General features: G+C 42.5%; 1 protein-coding gene across 1 annotated transcript in view; it reads right to left on the reverse strand.

Moving 5' to 3' along the window:
* Window positions 1-19,976, reverse strand: part of LOC104403675 — a gene marked incomplete at both ends in the record, with an annotated part of 37,930 nt that overhangs the window by 11,924 nt on the left and 6,030 nt on the right. The window contains 2 exons of the mRNA XM_010011909.1: window positions 8,359-8,542; window positions 17,933-18,229. Of these exons, the coding sequence (XP_010010211.1) occupies window positions 8,359-8,542; window positions 17,933-18,229 (481 nt within the window). The remainder of the gene's footprint in view (window positions 1-8,358; window positions 8,543-17,932; window positions 18,230-19,976) is intronic.

Below are 19,976 nucleotides of genomic sequence, written 5' to 3' on the forward strand. Positions count from 1 at the left end.
GTTACCAGAATAAGGGCTTACAGTGACCTGCTCGGGTGTGTGAGAAGTGCAAACTTCTCTGTCTTCTTTTTACCAGGGCTGCCTCTACTGGGTTGGGGTTGGACTAGGTGACCTTTAAAGGTCCCTTCCAACCCAAACTATTCCATGATTCCACGCACGATGTCTCCTCCCTGTTGTGGAGACCAGCTCCTGTCACAACAGGCATCCCCAGATCTCCCTCTGCAGCTAGAGAAGGGACAGAACTGTGATTATACGCAAATAATTGCATCTTTGCTGATGGGTTTCTTACTGTAAAAGTAGCCAATCTTTCTAATAGGCAAGTGCTCACATAGGAAACCACAGGGTTACCTCTCTGGGAAGCCAAGCAATTTAGAAAGCAAAGTCATAATGAGCACATAATAAAATGATCAGCAACAGGAATGGGCAGAGCAGGGTGGGGAAACGGTCAGATGCTTCACCAAACAGCAGAGAAACCTGTGCAGAGGAGGGTCTGCCCCTGCTCTGCCCCACCACAACCACCCTCCCCCTTCTGTGACTCATTTTGGGTTAAATCAGCAAGGAAATTCAGATAAAGCAAATTTCAGCCATTCACCATTTAACTCAATTGACTTCAGCAGAATGACTCTTGATCTAAACAGAATCAATATTTCCATAGAGAAACAGAAGGAAGCGTCCAGTTTTTGGCGGTGATCAGTGTAAATCCACAGAGGCTCTGAAGTCAGCTGAGTCATTACAAGTGACTAAAGAAATGACCTTCCTTCATCAAGGAAACACAGAGATTTCTGTCTGGAGTATTTTTCTTTTCAACTGTCATATATGAGAAATCACTGTACTCAGGGGCACTCTCAGTACGAGGCAGTCAGCACAAACCCCATGTTCACCCACTCACAGGAACAGCATCAGCCAGGTTAAAGAACAGAGCACGATGAGTCTGCTCCACTTTCTCAGCAGCTTCAAGGACACTTACGGGCACCTTCAAATCACCATCCACAAAGCAGCCTGCATGACTTGATCCTCAAAGGACCCTCTGTGGCTTCAAAAGCCTCCAAATCTGAAGTGAGATGACACGCAGAGTCCCCTGTAACGCTGTGAGCATGCCAACTCCTCCTGCAATCTGCCACCTTCACACAGAAGGATGGATCAAATAATCACTTCTGCTTACAAAGATAGCAATTTCTTTTCATATTCAAGGTGCCAATCTGTGTTACTCTCTATAAAAGCCTTTAAACCCTTTGAAAAACCAAGATCTTCATTTACTATTTACTATGAGGCGCTGGCACAGGTTGCCCAGAGAAGCTGTGGCTGCCCCATCCCTGGCAGTGTTCAAGGCCAACTTGGACACAGGGGCTTGGAGCAACCTGCTCTAGTGGAAGGTGTCCCTGCCCGTCGCAGGGGGTTGGAACTGGGTGAGCTTCAAGGCCCCTTCCAACACAAACCAGTCTGGGATTTAATGATCTAAACCCAATACATCTTAGAAATTTGACAGAAGAGAACTTCAGTGCTATTTGCACAAGTGTTGGGGTAATAGAGGTTTTGTATAGCCTGATCAACTGTGCACACATAATCTTGAGTGATGTACAAGGCACTAGTGTACACAAACACTTTCTTGCTCCTTATTTTTGTAACCATCAATATGAATAGTATAGGAGACTCACAAAACACGTGCAACTAGAACGTGCTAGAATGGGTTAAAAGAAATCAACCATTTGTAGATATTAAAGATATTTAACAAACACAGCATCCATACTGCAGGTGTTCCCAAGTGTTCCAAACGCCCCAGGAAAGTAGGAAAAAATGTTTCTATATAAGCAAATAGTACAGATCATCTGCTAATTTGAATACTTTTGATGTTGAACGGAAGAGTTAAAGTTCACCTGATGCAGAAATGATGACTAATCCCTTATAATGCTTCACACCAACATGAACTGCAGTGGGTTCAGACATTGAACTGAATTCAGGATTAACCTGCCCTTCAATATCATATCAAATATTAAACAACTGGATTCAAAATCCTTAATGCTAATTTCTCAGTCCATTGACCAGCAATATACTCACTGTACAGCAGGAAATCATGTAAGAGAGAAAAGCTGGCTTGATCCTTCAAGAGCTCTTTGTCACCTATCCTAACAGAGCACATCCAGCATTTCCTACTATAAAGCGTCTGTTCTCCTAAATCCAACCATTTCTTAGGCCCCAATGTTAATTGTACATTAAGAAAAGAAATACAGCTACAAATTGTCATCACCTATATTTGCCAAAAAGCACAACGTGCTTTCAGTAAGAATAACTGTTAGTAAATGCATTTTTCCACTTGTTTTATTTTCATGGTCTTATCTAACAAGCAGCATAGCCTGCTCAGGATGTGGAGCTGTAGGTCCAACACAGAACTTGGTATCAACTAGGAGTCTCATCAGTAAACAAAAGAAATGTAAGGTGAATCTTTGAAACACACTCAAGAGCAGATGCTGTTGCATTTTAAATACAAACACAGTTGTGGAGACTACTTCCAGAACTTGATATCAACTAGGAGTCTCATCAGAAACAAAAGAAATGTAAGGTGTATCTTTGAAACACACTCAAGAGCAGATGCTGTTGCATTTTAAATACAAACACAGTTGTGGAGACTACTTCACCAAGTGATGTTTTCTTTACAGCTAAAAACAGCATCTCAGATCAGGACAAGTGATCTGGAAGGATGACTTGTCTCTGCAGAACACTTCTGCATGCTGCAAGCGAGTGTGACCACAGACTCCATAACACAACCTGAAGATGAAGCCATTGCCTTGGCTGCCTCTGATACAGCAGTTTACAAAGGCATCTCCTATAATAATTCTCCTACAATAATCTGTTCAAACCCTAATTCCACCATGAACCACACAGCTTCTAGTAAATCTGCTCCAGGCCCTAAATATGAGAATCCTAACCAGGTATCCAGCTAACACGTGCCCGAGGCCAAAAACCCAGCAGTTCTGAGAAATCACTTGCCTGCATTTTCTACATGTGTCCTGAAATGGAGCTGGTCTATCATCACTGCCTACCAACCACACAAAGCTGTTCAGGGCTTATGGCTCCTCCAAGTATTGGGATCACCTGTGGATCAGGATTGCTAAGGAGGGAAATCATTTTCTTCTCATATCTTACCAAATCTTCTCAAATCTCTTCTAAATCTCTTCTTTCTGCTCCTCCTCGCAGGCCTGTTCACATGAACCTCATCTCCCGGAACTTCCAATTTCCAAGTGGGATATCAGAGACAGTAAAAAGCTGTTCCTACTGTACCATGTGTCCTGAAATGGAGCTGGTCTATCATCACTGCCTACCAACCACACAAAGCTGTTCAGGGCTTATGGCTCCTCCAAGTATTGGGATCACCTGTGGATCAGGATTGCTAAGGAGGGAAATCATTTTCTTCTCATATCTTACCAAATCTTCTCAAATCTCTTCTAAATCTCTTCTTTCTGCTCCTCCTTGCAGGCCTGTTCACATGAACCTCATCTCCCAGAACTTCCAATTTCCAAGTGGGATATCACAGACAGTAAAAAGCTGTTTCTACTGTATAGACACAGCCACTTCTCTCTTCTATATTCAGAGGTGGATACATACAAAACAAAGGAAAGGAAGGAGCCAACGAAAAGACAAGCCTTTATCAGGATGTGGGAAAATATTAGGAAGTCAGTAAAAGCTGAAGCATGTAGTGCATGAGTAGGTGGAAAGAGAGAAACACAAACTCTTCCTGCTTCATCATGCTCACACCTGGTTCCCCCACTCCCCAGCTCCCAGTCTGCTCCTCTGCTGTGACCAGAAGAAACTCACAGCACCTCAGCATCTTTCTCATCATGATGATCAATTAAACAATGGTGTTTCAAATGATAAAGTGCAGCAATACACAGCCAAAAAACTGGACCCTGTCAGAATACTGCTCCTCCCATGCTTTTGTAGCTAAACAGCATCCTCCCATCGGGTCCTCTTCATTGCCATTCTAAGGTCTTTGAATCTCCCTTTAAATGTTAACTTTGTGCAAGCACTTACAAAGTCAACTGTTCTCCTCTCTTGCCAGACCATAGCAAGCCATACCCTAAACTTAGTCCCCGGCATCCTGAATAGTAATCAAGAGGTCTGGAGTAGAAGCACAGAGGGAGGAACATCAGCATTGCTTCAATAAACTCTTCAGCTGCTGATTCTAGTTAGCCAGAAATAGAATGAAAAGTATTCATAGCATCACCTGCCAGTATGGTGGCAATCTTCTGGCCACCTGCATGTCCCTGTTGTGTCCTGCTTGTGGAATAAATACTTTGGTTCCAGAGAATCAAAGTAACTAAGAGGAGGCTCAGAGCTTTGCACACCTAGTTCCCACCTTATAGTAACGGCAAGGATGCATACAGGAAAGGGTGGTTCAGCCTATACATCCTCAGCAGTACAAGCAGTCTGTTTACATATGACTGTCACAACCTGGCACTGAAGTCACAGCAGTCAGCAATGTTTTCAGCCCTTTTTCAGGGGACATAAATCACTCTCAGCTGTGAAGGAACTACAAGCATTTGGCTTCCCAGAACAAACTGGTACTTTTGGGTTACTAGACACAACTGTGCTCTGCAGAAATGAAATCAGAAATAAAACCAGCGTGTGTGATGCTTTACAAAGTGGTGCTTCCAACGCCTCCGAAACGCTGCAGCTCGCTATTTCTTGGAGCCATTTTCCTTGCCTGACTTCCAGAGCACTGGAGAACATGGAGCTGGCAGGCGGATTATGTTACTACACCGAACTGCATTTACAAACATCAACTGCAAACTGCAGCTGTCCTATTGCAGGGGCCAAGTTACTCACACGGAGCGTGCTACCCGCCTGGGTAATAAACTGTGCGGCCTCTTCAGAGCCAGCTCTTCTCCAAGGAGCAGAGCAGCCCAGCTCTGCCAACGCCCTGCAGACAGCACTGCCCAGTTCAAACACAGGGAAGCAACAGGATGCAAGGAAGGACCTTTTGCTTTGGAATTCGCTCCTACCAGACTCAAACTGTTGACACTCCGAGAGGCTATGCAACCTGCCTGGTTTCCAAAGCTTTTCATAGAAGTAAAGATAGTTTATTTAGATTGTATTTTAATTTGTAGTTAAATTTGTATTAAAAAAAAACCCAACAAAACAACAAAACGAAACAAACCCAAAAAACAACTAACCAAGCTGCTAGCAAGCAAACAAGAATATACCTACAAAAAATCCTCATATATATGTGCATATGTAATTTCCACCCACCTTAAAAAAAACCCTCCTGCCCTTATGTATTGTCCTGTTCCATTTGCACTGCAGGATAATGTTCACTGTGCATAGACTCACAGAATAGCTAGGGTTGGAAAGGACCTTAACACCATCTAGTTCCAACCCCCCTGCGAAGGGCAGGGACACCTCACACTAGACCATGTCACCCAAGACTCCGTCCAACCTGGCCTTGAACACTGCCAGGGATGAAGCACTTATCACTTCTTTGGGCAACCTGTTCCAGTGCCTCACCACCCTCACAGTTAAGAACTTCTTCCTTATACCTAACCTGAACTTCCCCTGTTTAAGTTTAAACCCATTCCCCCTTGTCCTACCACTACAGTCCCTAATGAAGAGCCCCTCTCCAGCATCCTTGTAGGCCCCCTTCAGACACTGGAAGCTGCTCTGAGGTCTACAGCAGCTTCTCTTCTCCAGGCTGAACAGCCCCAATTTTCTCATCCTGTCTTCATACGGGAGGGTGCATGTTTTAATCTCAAAGATAAAACAAGCACCCTCAGGAATGACACACAACCAATGAACAAACACTGCTATCAGCATCCTGCTCTCCAACTTCAGTGATCCATGTGCGCTACATCACAGCTCCTCAGTTTGGTCTCGAAAGCATCAACACATGCACCTTTGCTGCTGAAGGATGCAGAAGCCAGCGCACAAGCTCAAGAAAGGAACTCTTCAAGGGTTGCAAAAGTTAAATAGGAAGAGTCTTTCATTTTTTGCCATGAAGAACTGCAATAGTTGAAAAGGGAAAGCTCATCTGATAAACAGAAACTCACAGTGTCACCAGTGTAATTGGGTTTTGAGAAAAATATTTACACTACAGCTGAATCGAGCTGCTTTGCAACCAAACCCCAGCAGAACTGCAACAGCCGCTTGCAAATTAGCAAGCAAGTGAACAAAAAACCACCCCCCTCCCCCAAGGATAATGCAGCATAAAACATTCTGCATTCATTTATTTGGCATAGTGCAGTTTAATTACTTGTGAAAATAATTACTCCTTTGTACAGGCTCTGGCTAACATGGGTTGTGGGTGCTCTGTGTTTTGCTGAGTGGTACAAGCTGTGTGCCAAATTCGCGTGCATGGATTAGGCTGCGTGCACTTAAGCAGAGCACAGAAAAGAGGTTGTACAGTGTCCATTGTGTTTTCACAGCACATATATGACATATACTCCCTTCATGGCATTTGCTTTTCTGTATTTTGAGACTCAGTATTTCTCCTCTCAATAGGGATTTTCAAGCTTCGATCCCATCTCATTGCTGAAAAGGATAACATAAATCTCTGCTGGGGAATCAGGACATGCCTGTTTTGCAGTTGTGGCCTTCCCCATGTCACACAGCACTCCCACCACTCTCCCACTGAGAAAGGGGTCCACGACCTCCAGCATCCACAGATTTCTGTTTGAAGGGCTGCATGGAGGTAGCAGGGTTTTCAGAGGCATGGAATATATTTATACACTGTATTTCCATGCAGCAGTCCAAGAGGAAAACTAACCTTACTGAACAGTTTAAGGATATTCTAAGAACAACAGGAGCTGTGATTTTGATGGTAGCATTACTGAAGTTGCTAGTGTCTTACTTTCAAAGATGAACTGTAAAGGTCACCAGAGAAATCCCCTGGATTACACCAGCAGCATCTGTTAAAGGGAATGGCACAGGGCAATGTCACGTAATCCAAGTTCTCTTCTCCACTAAGCGAGAATTGCCATTACAGTATTGGAACTGGTTGTGAAATACTCCACAAATACATGAATAGCTGTTTTAATAGTATTTTTTACTTCCTATTTGTTTTTAAATTACCAGCTCCGTGCACATTCAGACTGCAGAATTTGCTACAATCAAGTTTTGGCCAACTTAAGCTTCTTGACAGTATGAAAAGCCTGTTGGTTAATCTCACCTTGGAGATCTTTGCTGCAGTTATAGGATGAATTTGCACATTCCAACTTTACAAGACGTAGGAAGAGTTGTGTGTTTTCACTGCATGACTGTCAAACTCAATGGAGAAATCAGTAACACTGTCATCATCTCTGTATTAATCCCAGCCAAGGGTGGCAGAAGAAAAGGTTAGAGTATAGCTCGTCTCACGCCACCTTCTCCTTCATCCTCACTTTTTATGCGGTTGGTTCAATTTAAAGATGAAACTTACATGCAATCACTCCAGCAACACAGATTACACCTTCTGCCCTCTAATACTCTGCCCAACAACTATAGAAAGGAGAATAACTTACAACTCGTAATGAAGAGATGTTGTGTGATAATGCAGACAACACAGCAGAAAAGACGATTCAGAAAAACAAAACTAATAACAAAGCTTAAGAGACCCAGGCATCAGAATAAGGCACATACAGACCCAATCTTTTCTCCTGTACGAATAACATCTTTGGGACTTACCTAAGCTATTTGTCTTTATGAACCTCAGCTTTTAAAGCTAGATCTCCAAACATATGCTGTTCAAAAAGAACTTGTCATCTACCAAAGGATTCCTTTTAAAACACTGCAGTAAATGCTCACACCACTAGTTACTTGCTACCAGTGTGTAACATCTGGCTGCTTCTTAAGACCACTAAGAGAACTGTTTCTGCTGTTAAATACTTGCATTAATTCTTACCTTAATATTTTACTTACACTGGTAAAAATCTCTAACAATATTTTGTCTTATTTCAATATCATTATCAATATTTCTTTAACCAAAAAACTCCAAATCTATAAAGAAAGAACACAACAGTCAACCAGTACCACGAAGCCCATTAGTTCTCCTCTTTTGGGCAGCTGTGCTTGTTCACAGAAAAGCCTTTTCATTTATGTTTGTATAAGGTCTTAATTAGTTGCTATTCCAGTGACTCGCTTTGGGCTTTAAGAGACAGCTGGAAGCAGAACACTCTGCAACAGAAAAAGAGAACAAAACTATACGATTGCATTTCTCCTAAACCCCAAGGACCTGACCCCCATTGTTGCCAGCAAGACAGGTAAAAGCAAAATAACAGCAAAATTGCCTTTAGGGGTAGAGAATAGCTCTTGGGCACTCTTCAGTGATAACGTGCAAAGACAAGCATGATAAAGAGTGGAAAACTAGCAGAGGAATCATCAAATTGTCCTTACTCTGTCAAAAGCTGGTGCAGTTTCTGGTAGCCCCTCTCCAAGGCCAAGCTCACAGGCGTTGCCCCTTCGTTGTTGTGGATGCTGAGAGCTCCTCTTCCCCCCGGCTGCTGGAGCAGAAACCACGTCAGCCGCAGCAGACCCAGCCTCACCGCAAAATGCATCAGTGTTTCCCGAGGGATGTTCTCTGGGAAGGAACAAGAAGGGGGAAAATTAAATAAATGGGCATTTGTAGGCTGTGGGTTACGTGAATGCCATATCCCACCTCCCAGAAACACCACACACAACGGCTGGCATGGAGCTGACGGCCCAAAAGCCAAGGAACCTGCAGCACCTGGAAAAACACACTGCCTGCCAATATCCAGGAGACCAGTAGTTTGAAGTGAGGGATGTGTTACGGTGGGACTGGAGGTGCTCGGGACCACAGAAGTCAATGTGAAAACACCCCCATTTCATAAGCAGTGCTTCCAAATAGAACCTGGCATGGTCAGGTGGGCTTTTCTACATGTCCAAGACTTCTCCTCACACACCCAGGACCAAGTTTTAGGAACAGACAAGTTTTGTTCTTTAATAGGACGCTGATTTGTCCCAGGGCATGAAAAAAATCAGTTACATTTGAAGCAAAAATCTAAAGCAATCAGGGAAGAGAACAGGTTAACTTCTCATATAGACAAAAAGAGAGGATTTTGCTTTCCTGGTTTAATTATGCCTCAGACCAGCTTTTTTCCACTTTACACAGTAGCTCTATCATTGTGAGTAGCAGCATTTATAAACTAGCAATCTCCACTGCTGCTTTTTATGTTTAATAACCGTGACCTTCTAATTTGGTAAAACTCACTCTTGAGCCTAAAGCTTTCATCTCAGAAAAAGATCCCCCTACTCTAAAAGCTGCAGCCCTAGAACAACGCTCTGAAAAGCTTCAACCAGAAATGAGCTCCAGATGCACTGCTGAAATACAGTATTTTCAGATCAAAGCCTGTTACTTCTGTATGAAGGGCAAAAGCATGTGGGTTAAAAAAAAAAACCTGTGAGAAATAAAGATTTGTTCTTTTAATTAACAAAGGATTTCAGTATTGACTGGCAGCAACAACAACAAAGCACAAACTGGGTCTCAGTAAACCATGCCAATGAACACACTTGGTATAATATATTTAACATCATAGCAATGATTTATTGGGTTATTAATTTGGTTGCCAGCCAAACCTATACAGCAGATTTAAAAATGCAAGTACATAATGGCTTTAGGATTTAATTATTTTTCCCCCCTCAAGAAATATATGCCCAAGAGGAATCACTTCTTCAAAGCACTGTTGTTTTTCTTGCTTACTTGCTTTCTTAAGGGACATCATTATGACTTTCAGTGCAAAACAAAGCCAAAAGAGGCAGTTCTTCCCTACCTGACACACAGTTTTTCCCAACCTTCTGGATCCATTCCTGAAGAGCTAATCTGTATTCGAGAACCAAAAGCTTTCTGGCACCATCTCTCTTCTGAATGACTCCAAAATTAGGTCTCTGGGCTACAAACCAATCCTTCCCCACTAACCTCCTCTTGATTACCGTAAAGCAAAACCATGCTGCCCTGAATACGTGATGTGTCTGAAAGGAGGTTCCAGCTGATCAGAGAGAAAGAGAATAAATAGCTGAGTTCACTCAGAGACAAATTCCCAGCCTCTGGGAGAGTAATGACAAGGATTCGGGTATTAAATGCTATAGAGTGTAATGATTTAGAAATAAGCACCACAACAAGGTAGTTAATCAGTGATTGTCAGCCTTGGATTTAAAGAAAAATGAAAAGTAACACACCGTGTAGGCAGACATAGGGAAAGGCTACTGATGAGGCTGCCAAACAAGGAAGCATGGACATAGGTAGTCCCAGAGCGAAAGCAGATGCCCAAGGTTTCACTTTATGTACTTGTACTAGCATATTACCTGTACACTGGCAGAGTCAGTCAGGATAATTAAAGCAGAACAACTCTTCCTACTGAGATGCAGGAAGCACAAAAGCACTCCTTTTAGAGAATAGGACTGCCCTCCGAATAAAAAATGTGCTGCACTGCTCTGACCACATCTGTCCTAGCACAGGACCTCCTGTTCTAGCTGCTTTCGTTAAAGGGAAAATCATCTTCCTATTTAAAATAGACAGCCCTGCAGCAAAACTGAGCAGCACAGAGCTGCAAAGCATAAGCATGGGTCCTTGGACCAAAGTGCTCCTTCCCAGTTCAGCTGAGAGCCCTACAGTTAGGCAGAAGCATCTTCTGCTCACCACCTCATGGCTCACCAATAAACACACATACCAATTGCAAGATGCAGACAAATACCCATCCTGTCTCTGATCCAACTGGGTGCCCCTCTCTGTCTCATATTTCCATAGATGAAATGCTCTCTCCCAGTTGTCCCAAATGCCCATGTAATGCGCTTGGATGACTGCAACTTCTGAAACCCACCTTTTTCCCATTCTTTTAAAACAATCTTCTTTATCATCAAATTACTGGACACAGTAGTTCCAGCATTTAGATACAGGTGTATGCAAATGCAACTGAACTGAATGTGGCTGTACCCCAATGCCTCTGAGCAACAACGACGTGCACAGAAGACCTGTACAAAAGAACATGGCATGTTGCCATCCAGAACATATTACACATACAACCTCACTATCCAGGCCCATTTGGAAGGCTCTGCCTAACACAGACCCTGGCACAAGACCATCCTAACAGATGGGCACAGGTGATGGAAGCAAAGAGACGAAGTATTGTACATACAACAACTGCAGAGGCCCCAGGAAGTGGCTTTAGAAGGTTCTGGAGTGTGCAAAACTTGCATGGCTGCAATTAAAAAGGCATGTGCCATCTGTGGGATTAACTACTAATACATAATCAAAAATACATCTTGCTGCTCAGCACAAGACGAGAGCTGGTCTGCATCAAGTACAGTGTTGCTGGATGGACAGGGAAGAAGACAGATCCCTCCAGCCTTCCTGCTTTTGACAAGATGAAGCTTATAGCACAAAATGTTGGAAATTCAGCCAATAATTTCAGGGTCTTGCCATAGTGCAAACTGCATGTCCCAGGCATGGATGAGTAACACAATCTTTAACATGCAATAGCCAGAGCTCCTTTTCCTACCATGTATCAAGCATGAGCTCCTCATCTTAAAATGGCTGTCTTCTGAATGTCAACAAAAAGCTTCTTGTCATTAGGAAACTGTGGAAATACAAGGCACACACTCTTGGAAAGGCCAAGGTTGTTTTGTTCCTTCCTTGTTTCCTAGTAATAGGCAGGAGTTGAAACATATGATTATTGTCCCATAATGGCAGGGCACTCGAATCCAGCTGGCAAAACCTAAGACTTCAGATATATTATTTTTACATCTTTTTTTTAGCTGTGACATATGAACAGACAGTTTATCTGCGTAACTAAGGACAAAATTTCCACAGAAGCCTGTCAAATGTACTTTGCTAATGGTAAAGGATTAAGGTTTAAAGTACTATTAGCACAAAAAAATAAGCATTGAAGAGAAAAAAAGTTGGGGTATGACACATCCAAGAAAGCACAAACTGTTCTTCAAGTGAAAACTTTCATTTTAATCCTGATTAAATAACAGAAGAAAAATATTGTTCCTTTTTAAAAGTCATTAAAAGTAACCCACACCTAACAGTTTATCCTCCACACCCTTAGACATCTCATGAAGGAACAGCCAGCCAGGGACTGGTTAGCATCTCTTGCTGGTCTCCCTGTGATGCTGACCTTCACTTGGTGCTCACCAAAACCACATATACTCAGCAATTTTGCGATCTACCATCAAATTTGGCCTCAAAATCTTGTTTTCTGCTCAAAATGTTCTCACTGCTCAGCTCGATTCCTGAGAAACAAGGGGAACAAAACCCAGAAACAAGCTGTCACTTAATGCTGAGGTCCTAGAGGAAGGCTCCAACAGGACTGAAGCAAGGTCAAGGCAAAGATGATGTGTTTGGAGTGATGAGTTTAGTTGATAAAAAGATGTGTGGATAATTCTTTTTTTAGTCTTATAAACAAGAAATTTTTCAAAGCACCCCAAAGGCTCTTCCTGCCCCCACTCCCACTAATATCAAAGGGAACAGAAGCTTTCTCACGCCAATGATTCCTCAGCCACAGACTGAGCGGTACATCTGAGTACACGGCCTGAACAAGAGTTATTTTCTGCTTCGCATTTTCCACTGCAGAGGGCATTAAATTTAGGTACAGAAAAGATTTCTTACATCTTATCAAGGACTGTAGCTGAAAAGACCACTTGGCACTGTTGGCACTGAAAAGCTCATGCCAATCTATACCACACGGTCCTTTATCAGAGGACAGAGAAGGTGGTGAGCAGCAGCTTGGACAGGATATGAAACCCAACAAGAATACCTATAAACATTAAATTGCAAGGGTTCAACTAGCAACTATAAAAACAGTGCAGCAGATGAACAGATTAAAGGGTTTATACCTAAAAAACATCATCGGCTGCTTATCTTTGACATCCTCCCATGGAAAACAAGTGTTAGCTCCTAATAATCAAATTTCCTTCTAACTATTTCTGAAAGCTTTTTAAAGTTTTTCAGGCTTTTTTCTTCCAAATAAGGCACTTTTTGTGTTACTTTCTCTTTTCAGACATTCTCTCTTTCTGTTAAAACCCCAAAATTATTTCTAATCACAGTGACACTCACACGCTTTACACTGAAATCCTACTGGTTTTGTAGGTGAAGTTATTAAACTCCTAACCCAAATCCATTCAGACTATTTCAAACCAGGGCAAAGCATTTCCCTCTTTACCCACCTCCTATCTGGTGAGCTCAGGGAGTTTGATTTCTCAAGCAGTATTTACTGCACACAGATGTTTGTTTCACAGCACTTCTGGGAAGCTGTACATATTCAAGACATCAGTAACTGTGTTCCTAAAGTTAAGGAGCTGTTAAATGTTTTCTGTAATGAGATGGTCTCCTGGTTATCTGTTCCTAATTGTGGCTCACTATCAAAGGGACTGCTTCTCCTCAGGCTCCCAGGGGAATGGCTCCATGTGGTTAATTACCACCACCCTCTGCCAACATTAACCCGCTCCTGGAAGGACCATCTCAGAAAGCTCACAAAAGCAACACTGGAACCATAGCTCTGGGTTTCACCACTTTTAATGACAAACATGAAAACACTTGTTTCCTCAAAGGCTTTGTCAGAATATTACTTAAAAGGTATTTTGAAAGTGATCTGTTTACTACTGATAGTAAACTCAAGGATTTAGGTAACTCAAGCTCTCTAAGCTTTTCATACCTGAGCCTTGGATCCTCCCTAACTTTTTCTCTGCTTTTTTTCCCCCCACATCTGCAACACAAACAAGCCATAGTCATTACTCACACCTCCAAATATTGTGTTCTGGTTTTCTAGTTAGCTTATTTTCTCTCCAGACATTTAAAATAGAAAAATCAGAGTCCTGTACTTATATTGCATAGATCCTCAGAATACATATGGCATTTTGATTTCTAGATATGAATGTGTAACAATCTGTTCCGTTTAAACAGCTGCATTTAAATGCCACTGAGAACAGCAAATTATCCTACTTTTGACAGCAGTAGCAACTATGTTCTTTAGAATGTTAGAGTGCACTTGTAATAATTAATATGGACATAATGACACGGCACCTGAAAGTAATGCTGTGTCTGGAATACCATGGTAAGAAGAGTAATCCTTAATTATGGATATTCTGAAACTGTGGATGCCACTTGAGTTCATACAGATGACCAGATAATTAAGAGCAAGAACCTGCAATCTCCAACTGCAGGACAGTGCATGGCTGGGGGAAGAGCACAGCCCTCAGGATACAACTGCCCCAGAACAAAAGCGATGAGGACCGCAGCCGTGCAGGGAGGAGGTGAGCAGACACTTGCCCAAAGGGCTTCAGACACACTCTCTTCCTGCATGAGCTCTCATGAGGAGAAGTTTGAGAGAATAGCTTTTATATATATATATAAAAAGGGGAAAATATTCCATAATGAAATTGTTACCTAGACACCTTATTCAAATTAAATCAGGATCAAATTAGAAGGGCAAAGAAATAAGAAATTTGAGCAAAAGCATCACCTTTTCACAGAAAAGCAAGCAGGAAGAGCTGTGAGACCACTGAGAAATGGTTTAAGAGACAGGATTCTGTTCTCTGAACTTGCTTTTTCCATCAGGATTCATGACATCCAGCCACTGCTCTCCATCACCCGAGTGTTACTGTCAGTGGCGAGACCAGGCTGGGTACCATGCTCCACACCACTGGCTGCTGAACAAAAAGCTTGTCATCAAAGCCCCAGTCTTACAAAAATACAGTCTGGTGTTAAATTTGGCACAAAGGGTTCATTCAAAGCTTTGAGGTCCAAACAAGTCCACTTTTTTTGAATGGATTCTGGGAGAAGAACTAAGGACTTGTGATCACAAATATATTTAGCCTTTTATGCTGTACCAGAGTAATATAAATCAGTAAATATTTGGGTCTGAGCAATGTTAACCAAATACCTACACTAATATTACTGGAAGGATTAGATTAACCAATACTGCTCAGTGCATTTAATTTTGGCACAGTTTCCTTTTAAGCAATAAAACCTTTTTCTGTTCTAGAACAGCGAGGGGGGAGTAAATCAGAATACTGTGAATGAACATAGTGGGGTTTTGAAAATGCCCTGATGAAAATAGCAGAAAAGGTTCATTTTAGTTTCAGTTTGTTTTAATGAAAATGATGTCTGAAGAGATAACAGAGGAATAAATGTAAAGACAACCTAGTGTTTAAGAGATTAAGATTACTGATGCTAAACAAACTTCCCTTGTTGGATAGCAACAGCTAACTTAAGTAGGTTACATACAAACAAAGAAGAAGGGCACTGGAATGTTTGCAGATGTCCTGCAGCAGTTTCCAGTAATTGTGGAGATATTTCTAACCTGCAGCTGAAAGGACATGCTATATGATCGTACCATACCTTTAATCTTGAGCAATGACAAACTCTTAAAGAATGAAGACCCTGGTTTGGTAACCAAAACATAAACAAGCAGATGATTCTCACATAGCTTTGTCCGCAGTAATCCTACACTTTTCCATACTAAAAAGTCAAACTTACTAACATGTTAGAAAAGCGAATGGGGGGAGATGCTGCAGCAACGTAAGGAACAATAATGGATGAATGCAAACCACTGAAGATCTTTTTAATGATGTGGCCACCAGTCTGCTGGTACCCAGGAGCACATGGGATGTTACGTGCCTCCTCCTCAGCGGGATGGACTTTAACCACATGCTGTGCACTGCACACACCTACTGACAGCATCAGGAGACGGAGCTGGGTGTTAATTTCAGCAGCTTCTTTGGCCTTTGGGATGTGTGATGGCAATGAACTCCCCTGCTCAAAGACTGGTCGGGGTTGGGTGCAGGTAAAAGCAAGGAGAAGCTTCCACATCAAGCCACCCTCCTTCAAAATCAGCACAGAGATGGTGGACCATCTATGCACCTTTTGCCTGCAGAAAGGCCATTACTTCCTAACTGTTTTCATAAAAGCCAGACTCCTACTTCAGTCCCTCAAAACAACTTCTAAACATGCCTGACAGCAAGGGCCATCTCAGAACAGCAGTTCCCCGTCAAGCTGCAGCGCTGGGGGAGCTGGCTGAGGCTCCCTGCTCGCTCCTGCGTTCAGAGGTTTTGCTAAACAGCAGCGTTTTGTTTCCAACCCACAAGAGCCCATAGAGACATGCCAGCTTAGAGGCAGAGCTCAAAATCTTTCAAGAAGGGATCTGACATTTTCTTTTGTTCTCATTTCTATACTATGTTCTCCTTTGAGAAGGTTATTTGAAGTGTCTGGTGCTGACATTTAGCAAAATGTGAAATATGAATTGGAATAGCTGTTCATAGGTAGTGACGCAGCCCCACTGGAGAAGCACTGGACAGAATATGTTTAATTGTCCCAATTGCTCCCACAGTTTCAATCTTTGCTGTGCTTTTTTCTCTCCCACACACAAATTAACCCAGAAGCACCAGTAAAGGGGTACTATGTTTTACTACTGAGGCTTTTCTAATCTAGAGCTCTATCAGAAATGAGGGAGATTCTCTTCCATCTTGCTCTCGCAAAACAAAGTTTCGTGTCCAAAGGGATGCTTACACATGCATATCTTTCCTTTCACAATCACAAAAATTCCCCCAAATTCCCTATGCATGATTATCTCACTGCAAAAATTAACCAGATAAATCTGCCTCTAGGAAAAAAGCTGATCAGAAGAGAAAGACCAAGACATCAATAAGCTGTCCTTTTCCAGTTATTTATGAAAGGACTCACTGCAAGGAAACATTTTAAAGCAATATTCTTGGATGATAGTTGCATATAGTGCCATTATATGTATTAATTTACACTTCTGTCTACAAAAACCTCACCACAAGATGCTAAAACACTCAGCATTAACAGGGCTCAGCACTACAGAGCTCCCCAATGGGTGCAGTGGATGCTCTATATGACATTAGTGTTCAGAGCCACAAATGATCACGACTTCCAGGCACACAAATGCACACTGAGCAAATCAGTGTAAATCTTATGGCCTGATTTCTCTACATGCTGATTTTCCAAATAATCAAAGCCAAAACCAGAAACTGGATCTTAGCCTCCCTTGCAAAATCAGCAACAATTCAGAGCTTCAATCTAAGTTTTTCATTAACTTAAGATCACTTTGACTGGATTTTTATCGCTTAAACCAGAAATGTCTGCATTATCACAGCTTGTTTAAAGGAGAAAGAAACATCAGGGTAAAAAATACCAAGTGTTTATCTCCTTGTAAACATATGACAGCAACTGAATTTCTATGCAGAAACCATTAAATATTATCGAATCAATTTTAACATCTGCTAACACTGCGGGAATTGTCTGTCTGTGTATTCGTATTTACAAAAGCAGCCAGCAAGTTGGTGAAAAACAAAGCAGGAAAGTCCCCTGCAGAAAACCCTGTTGTAGTGAGCAGAACTGAACCTTCTTCACCAAGCAAGCCAGCATCCCATCCTACTGAAGTGTTCATGCCATTACAACCTACAAAAGATAACGGATGCCTCATAGGCACATTCCCTAAGTGAAACTATTTGCCAAACTACCCTGAAAATTTACAGCATGGATTTGCACACATTGGAAATATCCCCCTAGTCCTTCAATATGCTTCCTTAAAAAAAGATGCAGAACTCCAAGGACATGGACATGCCACAGCACCCCAAACACCTCGGCACTTCTGCTTCAGCAGTCACCAAAGACTTTGGGCCAGCCTTGGGGTTTATTTATCAGCTCTCAGTAGCCCTCACTGCTGTGGTTAAAGGTCAGGTTTTCCACCTTCACCTTCTATTATCTCCAAAATCATCCCGGCTTATTTTGGGGAATGCCTGTGTTTGCCCGCCTGCACAGGATGCAGATGTAGTAGTGCCATGCTGCTGCACACCACATCCACCTCCAAGCACAGAGGCCAACGTACCTTTTGAAAGGCATGTGGAGGGTTCCCAAAGCAGGAAACCCCTTCTCCCAGGCTTTTTACCTGTCTCCCAACCCGTCAGTCTCACACGTGCCCTAAGTCCTCACCGGTCAGGGACTGGTCCGCTCCCAGCACGTTCCATTCTGCCGGCAGTTTCAGGTGTCGAAATGCCAAAGCCACTTTCTCATCCAAGAAGTCCACATCTGCAGCGGGTGGTCTCGACCGGTCCAAGAACCGGGTGAAGTTGAGTGCCTGCTGGTTGCCAGCGCAGGTGGCCAGAAACTGGGCAGCATCATAGGCTTCATCCTGGACGAACTGGAAACTCTCTTCTGCCACAACCAGAACGGGGTGACCTTCTCGAGAGGCACAAAGTGCCACCTTCACTGTCTCACAGCAGTCATGGCCTGCAAAGTAAAACAAAAGGAAATGGTAAAAAAAGAACAGTTGCATGCACTGAAGAAACACAACTGAGAAACTCATTTGACACACATAGTCTTTACACTAAGTTAGGTAAAAGCAAGTTATTGAGGGTCACAACCTTAAACACTATCTTGGGAATTTTTATGTATCAGAGATTAATATTTCTTATAGACTTTAAAAAGAAAAGATGTGAAACTCTTCTCTGCCACAATATAAACCAAGAAATACAAACCACTCTTACCTGACCAGGCTATCTGATCAGTGACAAGTCAACTCGAGCAATAAGTAATTCAAGTGAAGATTTCGTTCACATACCAAAAGCCAGATTATACGGTCAAACTTTATTTTTCCAGCTCCAGTAACTAACCAGAAACTAGAATCCAAGTGCTGCAAAACTACGTACTCCAAATGCCGTCACAACACTTGGCTTCTACTGAAAACACCACAATTTAGCCTAAAACAAAGACCTAAATGGCTACAAGAGCCCAACCTGCCCAGGCATGCCCTGTGCTTGCCCTCAGCTCCCACCTTCACCACTGCACCTGCCCTTTGCTTGGGTTCACATGACAAAACAAAACCAAAGTTGCTTCTGCTAAATAAAAACGTGGAAATGGCCACTTTCCATATTTACAAAACAAGAAGGTTGGAAGTTTGATAACTTTATTTGTTTGCTTGTTTAGGGCAGGGGAAACAGAAGTAAGGATGCTCTGGCACGGCAGCAACTTCCTTGACTCGAAAAGTAATAAGAGAAATAAAATAAGCCCACAACACCTTTTTGCAATGTTCGACGGAAAAACATACTTTGTCCCCAACACAACCAGCCCTGGTAATTGTCAGACATGCCCCTTCCATAATAAGGTTTGTGTTTCAAGTTCACCGTGCAGCACAGTTTCTTGTTCCAGTCTCGGACTGACGTCATGGCTGTTTCTGCCAGAACAGCATGGACCCTGCACTAATTACTGGAAAAGCCTCTTTTTGCCCATGACCTCAGCATACTACTACATTCATGGAACCTTGCTTAATTAAATAAATTGTCATTTTGTATTTTTAAAGGCTTGAAAATTCACTTTAAGCTCCTATTTGTGGTCAGTGGGAAAGTTTCCTTCTTGTATCGGGGCCCTTTGCTGTTGATTTCCCTGACAAAAGGAAAAATATGTCCCTAATCTTCATGGTCTTTCAGCCAAACTTCCAAAGCTGTTCAGAGGCTCTTGGCATCTATACAGGTTTTGTCTGCTGAAAGAGGCGATCCTGAAGTTAATTGAAAGGTCGAAACTGCTATTAGGACACTGTGGGTAGCACCAAAATTGTCAGAGACGAGGCTGTGGGGCTTCCTAAGGAGAGCAAATGCAGCTGGAAAGGTATCAAAGACAAGTGTAGAAGGGGAGGAAAACACATGGATGTTGCTGGAACAGCTCACTACAACCAGCAGGCTCTGAAGCTGAAAGGTGAGAAAACTTCTTTCTTTCCAGCAGGAGGCATCTATTAACAAGAGGATGATGTGAAAGCTGAAGGAATAGGTTTACAAGCATTGATGCTATAAAAAGGAGTAAGGGCAAGACAACTTATTTCTACTGTTCTCAAATATTGCATGTGCATTCTAACACATCTCCAGTCAATGGGATGGGCAGGGAACTCAGCAGCCCAGATGAAACCCATTCAGAGTCCACTTGCCCTCACAGTAAAAGCCTAAAATGTTCAAGAGAGATGGTACAATTTTGAGGGAACTTGCCT

Source organism: Nestor notabilis, unplaced genomic scaffold (genome assembly GCF_000696875.1).
Source record: "Nestor notabilis isolate BGI_N333 unplaced genomic scaffold, ASM69687v1 scaffold1053, whole genome shotgun sequence".
Lineage (NCBI taxonomy): Eukaryota > Metazoa > Chordata > Aves > Psittaciformes > Psittacidae > Nestor > Nestor notabilis.